The 12,776-nt window shown below is 36.3% G+C and overlaps 1 protein-coding gene across 1 annotated transcript in view; it reads left to right on the top strand.

Moving 5' to 3' along the window:
• The window catches only part of galnt18b (UDP-N-acetyl-alpha-D-galactosamine:polypeptide N-acetylgalactosaminyltransferase 18b), a 132,978-nt gene that overhangs the window by 85,812 nt on the left and 34,390 nt on the right, over positions 1-12,776 (top strand). Inside the window, exon 7 of the mRNA XM_089118932.1 lies at positions 11,833-12,018. Coding sequence (XP_088975058.1) covers positions 11,833-12,018 — 186 coding nt within the window. The remainder of the gene's footprint in view (positions 1-11,832; positions 12,019-12,776) is intronic.

Here is a 12,776-nt window from a genome sequence, read left to right as displayed (position 1 = left end):
CAGTGGGCTAGATTTGTTCATGTCTGTTTATTCCAGATTATGGTAAAAAAAACTATGAAAAGATTGGCTGCTGAGGTGTTTCAGTCAGATTAGAGGCGGTACTACCCCTTACCTCACTTTACCCATGATTCCCAGGAGGTTTCATCTGTCTGCAGTGTATTACAGCGGCAATGAGATGCTGAGTTATGTGTCTGCAGATTAAAGTCTCTCTCAAAATAGAAGACACTTTTCAAATCTATGCATATCAAAAAGTACTGTTTCAAATAAACATATGTTTGCCGTTCTATATAAAGGTAGTTGTCCTCAATCAGCGTTTAATTCGAAATTGGTGAAAAGCAAATGAATCACTTGTCTGGAACCTTCTGAGGTGATAAACGGAGATTAGAGCGCTGTGTGATAAAGCTCATTTACGCAATATGCAGATGCAGTCTTCTCATACAAAATCACTGGAAAAAATAAAGGACATTATGTGGAACATGTAAGCGAATTATAGTGTACCAGAGATAAAATAAATAGGCCATGCAGAGATTTGATGGTTCGCTATAAAAAACATTCAAAATGACTGTTGTGGCCCACAAGCATTAACTGGGTGGTCTAGAAATGACATGTTTTAGGTCAATTTTCCATCGCAAAATCCCGAGAATACTTGATATCTGATCTCATGACCTGAACACATTGAGGTTTATCTTTTTATAAAACCTTTAGTTTAAAAAAAAGTTTAGTAGGTAACATAAAAGACACTCCTTTAAAACAAGTCTTTAAATGTTATTAACTTGGTGAATTGATTTCATTGTGTAGCTTTTTGAACAAGATTCTATGTATGTGATCAGTTTGGTCACTATATTCATGAAATGAAAATAATTTTCATAATGATCAACTAAAATCAACTTTAATTAGAAGCTCGAAGGTGGTCTCGCCCTGGGTGTAATTCAAAGTAGAACCGCCACTGGTTTTGTGGTATTTGATCTTCCATGTTATGGAACAGTTAGTCCCGGTGCCCCAGTTTGATTGGCTGATATTTATAAAACATGACTTTTTCATTGATTGTGTCCCTCACTTGCCCTTGTTCACAACGTTTTAGACCAGAGTAGCGGTGTAAAATAGAAGTAACGTTCACATTTATTCTTCCTTTAGTTCTACTCTAGTCTATCTGCTACTCTGCTCATAAGTTACTGTTTAACTCTATCAATTCATTCATAATGAACATTTCTGCACTTTGCTACGTAAACTCATAGCATGTGTAGCCAAGTCAATAGGGGGCGCTGCTGAGGGTGTAATCAGAGAATGTCTAATTGAAGAGAATTGGCACTGGCTGGTTACTTCCGTGTTCTGGACTGGCTGCAGTAACACGTTTCTGTCCATGCGGGGGCGCTCGCGGTCGAGTGCAGAATGAATAGGAGTCAATGGGGTTTCACCCCCAGAAATCCACTTTTCTCAGGATGTAATTTTTTGTCAAGTAATTTTAAAGTTGCATTCAAAAAGGAGGGCTAAGATAATACACTCAGCTGAAAATTGCATTTTTTAAGTTAAAAAAATCCGTTAAAAAATGTGATGACGTCACACAATAGGAGAATGCTAGCGTGTTCCGGCCAACAACGGCCTAACCTGTAAGAAATCAAAAGGACATAAGTACTCGTTCATTCGACTTTTGGCCTATAATCTATATTGAACTTTGCGGAATCAACAATAAAATCTATGTAAAATTTATGTTGATCTATGTTGATTTAACGACAAGCAGGTGAAAAAGACACATTTAGCCGTTTAGCCTCATAGACTCCCATTCATTCTGCACTCGCCCGCGATCACCTCCACCTCCATCAATTCTAATGGAACTGCAACCAGGATGATACACAATGGGGCTAATAGGAAGTGCCAAGGCTCTCCGTTAGACGGGCTCTGGTGTAATTTCCCTTTAAATATGCCACCTCCTATGGCGTGGAATGGTTGCAGTGCTTAAAATGTTTGACATGGCCGTTGGAAGAACAAGCTCTGGTAGGTCTATTTTAGGCGGTTTTATGATTATGAATTGTGTTTTTAATGCTTATCTATGGTGTTGTGATCATTTTTTTAATTGAGCAATTTTTTTTGCGGTAATGATGATAAAGGAGCCGTATGTAAGATTGTGGCCAAAACTGGTACTGCAACCACTTTCAAATTACTGTAGAGCAGTGCATAGAGATCCATATAAAGGCTAGATATGTCGTCCACTCTGCTGCCCAATGGAGGTCGACGTCTGCACCTGGCGGCCATCTTGTCACAGGCAGCTCGCTCACTCACTCGTAACATTGTGCTAATGGTGCTACATTGCTCAATTTTCTACCGATTTTCAAACGGTTTGTTTTGTTATAAACGTCAGAGATGTAGTTATGGCACTGCATACTTATGAATAAAAAGTGTATAAATAAATGATCATCCAGATAATTATAGCCACGTTAATAACGTTTGTAAGAAACCAAACCGTTTGTAAATCCGTCAAGATTTCAACGAGATAAGAGTATTTGTGTTCGTGTTGACCATTCATCTTACAGACTGATCTCATGAAGTAGCGTGTGTATGACACGCCAATTCGTATTTCCATTTTTGGCGTGCTATCAAGACGCATAATCGCCTTTCAGCGTGTTTATGAACGCCGTTGACTTAACGTTATATAAATAAATGACTTACCTCAACCCCGTCCCTAAACTTAACCGTCACTGGGGTTAATGGCATTTATGACTGGAGATTTGACTGCGTGTACAAACACGCGGAATGACGCGGACGTTAATGGCGTAGACATATACGCATACACGCGGATAGCTCAAAATACGTAGAGATAACACGCCACCTGACTCGAAAGTGGCGTATATGTTTACGCAAAAGTCATGATGTCATGTTGCATCTTACATCAGCTTGTCTGTGACAAGATGGCCGCCGGTGATGACGATAGTAACTCCGCCGTAACACATCTAGCCTTTATATACATATCTATGGAGCAGTGTATCCTCTACCCCTCCCCCCTGACTCGAGGTTGCCAGATAGGCTGATGGATCCAACATTTTTCCATCCGACATGTTTGTAGCTGCAACTGTGGTAACTACAGCCGGATGCCGCGACACTACTGACTCCGTGATTGGTTGATCAGTGGAGGGTGGCGCATCAGACCAAAACACAACATGACAACATCAACATCAGTTGAGGGCTGCAACTTCACTTTTAAATGACAATATCCTGGCTGGACTAATGTTGTCAGTGATATAAGTATTTAAAATGAGCATGATTTCTTAATGTCTAGTGACATATCAGGGCCATTTTATGATTATTTGAAATACATTTCTTACCAACAGCTCCTTTAATTGAAACGGTCTGGAATAATGGCAGCTGTGCTTAATAAATTGGTTGTTTCTTCATGTAGTTGGTTTGTTTAAGACTTGTGCTCTAAATGGATGAGTGGTGGACAGTGAATGACCATTGCAGCACACTGCACGCGAGTGTTTACACTTTGTCAACGCAGGTTGTTTTATTGTGTGAAATGATGTGATACCCCCTTTTGTATGTACTGTAGTAAGAGAAATGACTCTTTTGTAGAGAAGTTTGCTTTAAAGGCCTTCACGTTGGTTATGTTGGTCTGGATGAGTGGTGAATACTGAATGGCTGTTGTACTGTACTTCTAAAATCAGCCAAAAGCCAACTAAGGTATTGGTTTTTAATTTGTTTATGCAATGCTGGAAGAGCTTTAATAAATCTGTAATAAATATATGGGACTAACTATAAGATACTTTTCAACTACATGTCAACTAACCGTCATTAGAGTATTAGTAGACTGTCAACTTAATATCTGCTAACACTTTATATTGTTGGTCCCCCAACAGACATTCAACTGACTATAAGTAACTTGGCGACTACAAGTAAACTTATTCTCCTAACCCAAAGCCTAACACCTAACCATAACCTAACAGTCTACTGACTACTACTGATACTCTAATGAGAGTTAGTCGACACGTAGTTGAAAAGTTACTTATAATTAGTAGAACGTCTAAAGTGACTATCGAAATAAAGTGTAACCAAATACTCTCCTTTAGGAGGTCATTGAGATGACGGAAATTGAGAGGGTGTTGCAGGTATTTTTGCAGTAGGCCAAGGTCTGAAGGACATCGAGAAGCATTGTGCATTGTGTTAGGGCTCTTTCTGTTCTTCTGCATCCGAAGGGAATGAGGCTTTGCTGATGGAGCACCTCAGAAGTTAAAAACAGATGGCCTTTCTAGTCTGGAATAAAACATAGCTACCATTAGCTACAATAAAGAGTCATGTCAGCACACTCTGCTGTGGTTATCAAAGGTCTAAGGCTGCTGGAGAATAATTAATTCATGTTGTTTTACATACATTCCCATTTCCTGTTGGTTTTACACAGTGAACAATGGCTCAGATTTTCAGCTGTGGATTGTTGACTTGCTATGCAGTTCACTATGAAACACTGAACATAGGGGGTATTTATAGACATGTCATCCACGTGAGTCTTTTTCATTAGAGGTTTGCAGGGTTGCAAATTAGATACAAAAATACTTTGTGCAAAGCATGCGCATCACAGTATGCTGGCGTTATCTGTAGTGTTGATGCCAGATTTCTCTGCACTGTCTAAGACCTGACAAATAAGAGGAAATGGATAGATTACACATACTAGTTTCTTTAGTAAGCATGTACACTCTTTGAGAAAAAAACATTCCCAATTTAAATAGTGTCTTTATACTACTTGTACTTACAGTACTGCATGGAATTACTGCTGTAATTAAATTCCATAAAGAACCATGCTTTGGAAGTGCTATGACCATAATGGTGTTATAGAGAACCTTGTAGATTTGGTAACACTTTACGGTAAGGGTACATGAATTATCATGAATTCATGTATAAATTCATTCATGAATTATGCATTAATTAATGCATTAATATCTAATGAATCATCAGGAACCAACACGAGTTCAACGTTTTTCATTCATGACTTCATGGATGAACAACTCCTTAATTAAAACATTAACTAATATGAGTACATCATCATGAATTATGATTTATTACGCATGATCATGATGTTTTCTTTGTTCAAAGTTATGCCACTTTTAAGAGCACATTGTTCATCAGTGTTTCAAAGGACCTAGTCACCACTTTAGTTGAGGGGCCACACACATGATAAAGTCATTAATAGATTAATGCTTAGTTAATGATGACTATTGGACAAACACCATAATAGACCAATCACAGCTCATAGCACACACATTCTGTAAATCAAATACAGAAGTCATCATTAACTAAGCATTATCTATCAATGACTTCATCATGTGTGTGGCTCCTTAACTAAAGTGGTGACTTGGTCCTTTGAAACACTGATGAACAATGTGCTCTTAAAAGTGGCATAACTTTGAACAAAAAAAAACAAACAAAAAAAAACATCATGATCATGCGTAATAAATCATAATTCATGATGATGTACTCATATTAGTTAATGTTTTAATTAAGGTGTTGTTCATCCATGAAGTCATGTTGGTTCCTGATGATTCCTGAGATATTAATGCATGAATTAATGCATAATTCATGCATGAATTTATACATGAATTCATGATAATTCATGTACCCTTACCGTAAAGTGTTACCGTAGATTTTTTACCTCTACTTGGTCTTATAAAACATTCTGGTCTCTTTTAGGGGTTTACATAAAAAAAAACAGAAAGCAAATGATGTCAATTAGCCACTTTTACTTTTTATTGACATGGGAAACTGTAGCTGTTACAATTCCTTTGTTTTGCATCCAAGTACTTTTATTTTGAAGTTTTGAAGTGAAAACAGTTGTTCAGGAAGGTATCGGTTCTAAATAGAACTGTTAAAGTCCCCGTGAAATCAAAATTGAACCTATTTACTTTGTTAGCGCATATTACTAGTCTTGTGGTGAACAATTAATCCGTGCACGTGAATATATATTAAAAAAATGTTTTACCTTGGTAATCTTTAATCAAAATCTGAAAAGTTACTTCCGGTCTGGAACGGTTTCTTCTTCTGATGACGTAGGTTTCACAGCTTGGGTGGGGAAACGCTTAACCACTCCCCTCAAACCGTTAGTTTGCTATGAGCGAGAGATGGAGAGGAGGAGCGCTAGAGTAAAACCCTGCCCTCTGTTCAATATTCCGTTTCACTTGGAAATACGTCACAGCACTGGAGAAAAATCGTTTGCAACTTCCGGTTCACGGGGACTTTAAGGCCATTGCACACTGAGTCCATAGTTTTCGTATTTGTGATTTCGTTGCTCTGAATTGTCAAAACATCTATCAAACTCATATTGCTTGCTACGGATGCAAAAAACACAGAACATTGAACCCGATTCGATTTTTTTTTTTTTTTTTTTTTTGGATGGACGAAAGTTTCGGAGGCGTGATTGATATAACGTGAGGTCGTATTTACTTTTTAATGTGCGAAAATTTCAGACGCGACTTTCGGAGCCTTTACTATGTGAAAAGAACCTTTATATAACCATATTTTCTTAGAGTTTATATTTACATTTATTCATTTAGCTACTATTCATTATTCAAAGCGACTTACAATTGCTATACATGTCCGAGGTCACACGCCTCTGGAGCAACTGGGGGTTAAGTGTCTTGCTCAGGGACACATTGGTGCCTTGCAGTGGATTCGAATCTGGGTCTCTCACACCAAAGTCATGTGTCTTATACACTGCGCCATCATCACCCCATTTTGGTTACACTTTAATTTAATGTTTCCTCGTTACAGTGTAATTATTTATTTCAGTACGAAGTAATATTAATGAACTACATGTACTTACTAAGATTAGGATTTGGTTTGGTTTAGGGTTAGATGCATGTAATTATGTAGCATCGATTACTTACTATAGAAACTACATGTTATCTGTGTAACAAGGACACTGTGAAATAAAGTTACAAAATTGTATGCATGCGCATATTCAAACAACCTAGTACATTTGCCAAAATGTGCAGTATAAAACCAGATCACACTGCATAGTTTCACACAGTGCACTCAAATTGACTTTCTATTTCCATAAGGTTGAATGAAAAACGTAATTTCAGCCATCCTGATTGTGTAACACATTTTTCTCAAGACTATTTTTTAAAGGATGTCCAAGAATTAATAATGCTGTTCTCTAACCTGTGTAATAATCCTCTCACATTATAAAACGAATTAGTACTAATGTCCATTAATATTTTTTTTTTTAAAGTGAATATGCCAATATTCAGTAATATAGTATTTCAGAAATAGTCATTGTTTGATTAGCTTTCCTCCACTCTTGCTATCCCAAACATTTCTCTGTGATGGCGAGTGAGTGGACTCCATGAAAATGGAGCACTCTTAAAACAAATATTTGCACTAGGAAATGAATGACATTTGGGTTCATATGAACAAGTGTACTCTCCAATCAGTGTCATCGCAGTAGAACAAATTCAAGCATTTTGATGATCATTTGAGAGTACGTGTCAGAAAAAAAAACCCCACAAAAAACAGCGAGACAAAATTTAGCACTGACAAGCGGCAGAGCTGCTCTAGTTTCGGGGAACCGTGAGTGTCCGTAGGAGGATTGGCAGGGAGAAAAGAGGGATAAAAGCAGGCGGTCGCACATTCGCACATATATACACACACAGAGACATTTTTAAACCACCCACTACTCAGTTCAGTGCGCATGTTACTCACTTGTCAAACATAGAGTCTGACAAGGATAAATTATACAGGAGTAAATATCAGGGCAGCGCGACTGCTAATGCACGCTATGGTCAACAACGACAATAAACCATGACAACAGCAATTCTACCCACGCCGAAAATCGTTTCTTTCAATTTAACAACTGCTGCTTTATTATGTACTTGTAAGTGCTTTTAATTGCACCATTCTGATCTGGGAAACCATCCAAGCCACCAGTTGTCCTTGGACCTTTTGCTTTCAGACATCACCAAGGGAGTAGATGTTTTATCCTGTTTTTCCATGTCCGCATGTCAATGGTGGGCCATTGTCATAGAAACGGCTGATTTCATTGAAGGGGTACCTATAATTGACTCCCCATACTCAAAGCAAGGCCTAATTGTGTTCCTGCTTATAACTGTTGCCTGGTGTGACTTTAGACCCATTCAAGCCCCTCATAGAGCCACTTACACAGGTCCTCTCACAAACAAGTGACTGGCATGTGTGTATGACCAAATCTCCTGTTCTCTTGTGTTCACACTGACAGCGATTAAAATGCTGTAGGTCGCTAGTAGGCATTCATACTCGATCACGGGATCCAACTGTGTACAGCAACTCCTTCTAACTGAACATTTGCGCACTATATTTTGGAATAATTAAGATGTTTTAATGCTTTTAAAAGCACTCTCTTATTCTCACCCAGTCTGCATTTTTTTTAATAAAAAAAAAAAGTTTAACAGCAATATTCTAAAATATTATTATATATAATAACATAATATATATATATATATATATATATATATATATATATATATATACACATATTTTGTGTGTGTGTATATATATATATATATATATATATATATATTGTGTGTGTGGGTGTATGTATATATATATATATATATATATATATTGTGTGTGTGGGTGTATATATATATATATATATATATATATATATATATATATATGAAGAGTTCAGATGCAAAAGCCTCTAAATGCCATTTGAAATTTTCTTCTTTAATGATGATTTTTATCAAACTTGTATATTTAAGTTCAGTAATTTCACTTAAATAACAATTAATAGGTAATTATCATTGCCATTTAAGTGAAATCACTGAACTTAAATATACAAGCTTGATAAAAATTATCATTCTAGAAGAAAATTTCAAATGGCACTTAGAGGCTTTAGCATCTGAACTCTTCATATATTATTAATATATATATATATATATATATATATATATATATATATATATAATATATTATATATATATATAAAATATTATATAATATATTATATTATATAATATATTATATTAATATTATATATACAGTATATATATATATATATATATATCAAAAGAACAGCATTTATTTGAAATATACATTGTTTTTATTTTAGAAATATACAGATATATGTTATATTCTTATTGTCGTGTGCTTAAATGATCTGAGAGAAAAAAATTATATTTGAGAGAAAAAGTTTTCATACCAATAGCAAAAAAAAAAAAATAATATTTGAGACAAAAAAAAATTGAGAGAAAGTGTTTTCTCATAGAACATAAAAAATATATAATTTTAAAATTATTTTTGAGAAAAAAAACCTCTCTCAAAATACTTTGAAAAAAATCTCAAATATATATATTTTTTTGCATTCAGAGTGAAAACTTTCTCTAATAAAAAGTGTTTCTCTCAAAACGGTTTTCTTTGCTCTGGATACAATTGCTTGCTCTCGAGTCAGGATTTTGCTTTCAGTGTGAAAATTGTGTCATGGGCGGGGCCACGTTCCTATTGGCCAGTCGGTGAGCATTACACCATTGTTCGGTTCACCTAGATAGGTGTCACAATCCTAGCTCCATACATTGCAGCCACTCATCCCTGACAGGTGTCCTTGTTAAAATATTAATTTGTAAAAATGGAGTAACCCCAAACTTTCTTGAGCAGCAAATCAGCATATTAGAATGGTTTCTGAAAGATCATGTGACACTGAAGACTGGAGTAAAAATATATTTTAAAAATACATTAAAATACAAAAACAGTTATTTTAAATTTTGAAAGATATTTCACAATATTACTGTTTTTATTAGTTTTTCTGTATTTTTGATTAAATAAATGCAGCTTTGGTGAGCATTAGAGACGTCTTTCAAAAACATTTCCAAACTTTTGACCGGTAACTTTTTTTGAAACTCCGGTCAACAGTCACTCGTGTTTCTGGCAACTGCCAACTCTCATTGAAAATGAGTGACTTCATGTGGCTTTGTCACTTCGGTTCGCTGTCAGTGTGAACGCCCCTTTAACAGCGAGCAATAGTGATAGTGAGTCCTGTTCGAGGCATAATGACAGCTTCATCTTCCTCCCCACGGTGAGAGCAGAGTGGACCTGCTGGAGTGAAGCGTACATCGAGTATCCCTGATAGCTTCTGCTCAGCCTTAACATAAACTCTACACAATCTTTAAATCTTTGCTTTGGCTTCAAAGTGAAGTGCTGACCTCTCAGATTGTCATACTTTTCCACAGACCGACCGTGGTTGTTGAAAATAGGCTAACCATACCACTGGCTTCAAAATGCAGTTCTAATCTTGAAAAAGTGACAGAAATGCTGTCTACATAGTTAGGGTGCTTATTTTGGTTGCTGAAAGAGCTTTTTTTCCCTATGCAGCTTTATCATAAAACAAAATAAAGATATAAAACAGCAGATGTACAGTTTTGGACATTGGGCTCTGTTTGGGATACTGCTATATAAATATATACATTATATACATGCAACTATTTCTTAAATATATACATGCATATGTGTGTATTTATTAGGGGTGTAATTCTACGCTATCTCACGACCAATTCGTACGAATTCGTACGAGTGATTCAAAAGTGGCTAATTCGTACTAATTCATACGACCTCACTCGTACGAATTTGTACGATTTGTCTAAACCCACGTGACGGTTATGTTTAGGGGCGGGGTCAGGGGTAGGTCATTCGTACGAATTCATACGAATTGGCTAATTCGTAAAATATGTACGATTTAGCAAAATCGTACTAATTCGTACGAGTGAGGTCGTACGAATTGTTACGAATTAGCCACCTCGTAAAACTCGTACGAATTCCCGTGAGATCGGGTTCACGAGAAGTGTCACGATTCGATACATATCACGATACTGAACTAACGATACTATATTATTGCGATACTCCAAGACATATGGAAAAAGGTTAACAAAAAATTACTGTTGATTACAATGCTAAATTTGATATTACATTGGGGGTTTACATGAATAGGCTTGGACTTGGAATCAGTGACACCAGAATAAAAATATTCATGATTCTGAAAATACAGAATAATTTTAGATGAATATGCTTGCACTCTGTCACTGACTAGATATATTTAAAATAAATGTCAGGTAACATACGACTTTTGGCTTTATTAGGACCCACAGATATTCCCCCATTGCATTATATACATTATAATCAACATTATATATAGTAGTTTAATGTAGTACTGACACTAAAACTCTGAAAACTTGAATTTTTTTCCACGATAAGTATTGTTGCATTTTGGGATTGCGATATATTGTGGCACGATATATTGTTACATCCCTAGTATTATATATTTTAAAAATAATTATACACAGTACACGCACGTATTATGTAAACACAAACTTTTATTTTGGATGCGATTAATTGCTTAGCACTATTCAGTATTAAGAAATATTGAAAAAAATTGTTCAATCTTAATTCAAATTGACCATGTAAGCAGTGTTAGGGTGCTCTGATTGTTACCTGACAGGTTGATGGTTAGCTTAGCAACATGCTAACTCTATACTGTTGTAGATGTGCTTCACATGTGGAAATCTATTTGAAATCTGTTGCTATGTAGAGTTTTTCCAAATCAGTCACTTATCAGGTTCCTTCTGTGTTCGGAAACAGCCATAAAAGACAGTTTTGGAACCGAGTGTGTGTGCTCATGCAAGGACACATGCATTATCTTTTCCCCTTGAGACGAATCAGCATTTTAAATGTATCCTATTTACTGCACATGCCATAAATGAAATCCCCTTTCAGGGTCTCATGGGGTTCTGGGTGTTGTTAGATGCCCAAATTATTCTTAAAGACACAACAGTTTCTCAGCGTGAAAATGTACTTTTATTTAGACTCTTTGTGTCTGTATGTATGTAGGTGTGGCAGTGCGGAGGAAGTGTTGAGGTGTTGCCCTGTGCCCGTATCGCTCATATCGAGCGTGCCCACAAACCCTACACGGAGGATCTTACTGCCCACGTGCGCAGAAATGCTCTGAGGGTGGCTGAAGTGTGGATGGATGAGTTTAAAAGCCACGTCTACATGGCCTGGAACATTCCACAAGAGGTGAGTCCATGTCAGCTACTGCGTATACCGCCAGAAATTCGTCTTATAAATAAGGAATGCTAAAACACAACTCATCCAAACGAGACAGTAACTAGAAAAATTGCAATGCAAGTTCCAAAACTTACAAAAGATTTAGGGTTTTTATATGTAAGTCTCATATGAGTATTGTTTATAGTATAATTAATTTGTGTCAGTTGAATAAAATGTTCATGGAGGAGTCGTGTTTTCAGATGTTTCGACGATCAGAATACACCTTTCGTTCCGTTGACTTTCATTCATATGCATGCGGATGCGCTAAATTATGGACATGCTAAATTATGCAAATTTCACGGCGTTTCAAAGTTTGATGAACTCTGCCCTGCGAATTTGTATCATGTGAAGACGTTTAACCAATTGAACCTCTTAGCTAAATTAAAAGAATGTAATCTTTAAAGAGGGCCTATTATGTTTTTTTGTGCATTTTCACCTTTTTTAGAGTGAAATGTTGCTGTTTGAGCATGAAAAAAGATCTGTATAGTTACAACGCACAAAGTCCACTCCAAATAAAATTATGTTCGGATATTTGTAGTCTTAAGGACTCGATTGTAGTCTTAAGTTGCATGTCACAATATTCCTCATTTAAATAATTCCCACCCAAATAATACCAAAAAAAGAAGAGTTGAGTTGTGTTAGTAGTGTGTTAACCTGTGGTTATGGTAGGGGTGTGGCCGAGACCAAAGAGGGTCAAGTCCAAGACGAGACCGAGACCAAAGAGGGTC

Source organism: Pimephales promelas, chromosome 1, assembly GCF_988280905.1.
Source record: "Pimephales promelas chromosome 1, fPimPro1.hap1.1, whole genome shotgun sequence".
NCBI classification, from domain to species: Eukaryota; Metazoa; Chordata; class Actinopteri; order Cypriniformes; family Leuciscidae; genus Pimephales; species Pimephales promelas.
This window is presented reverse-complemented; position numbering and strand designations above follow the sequence as displayed.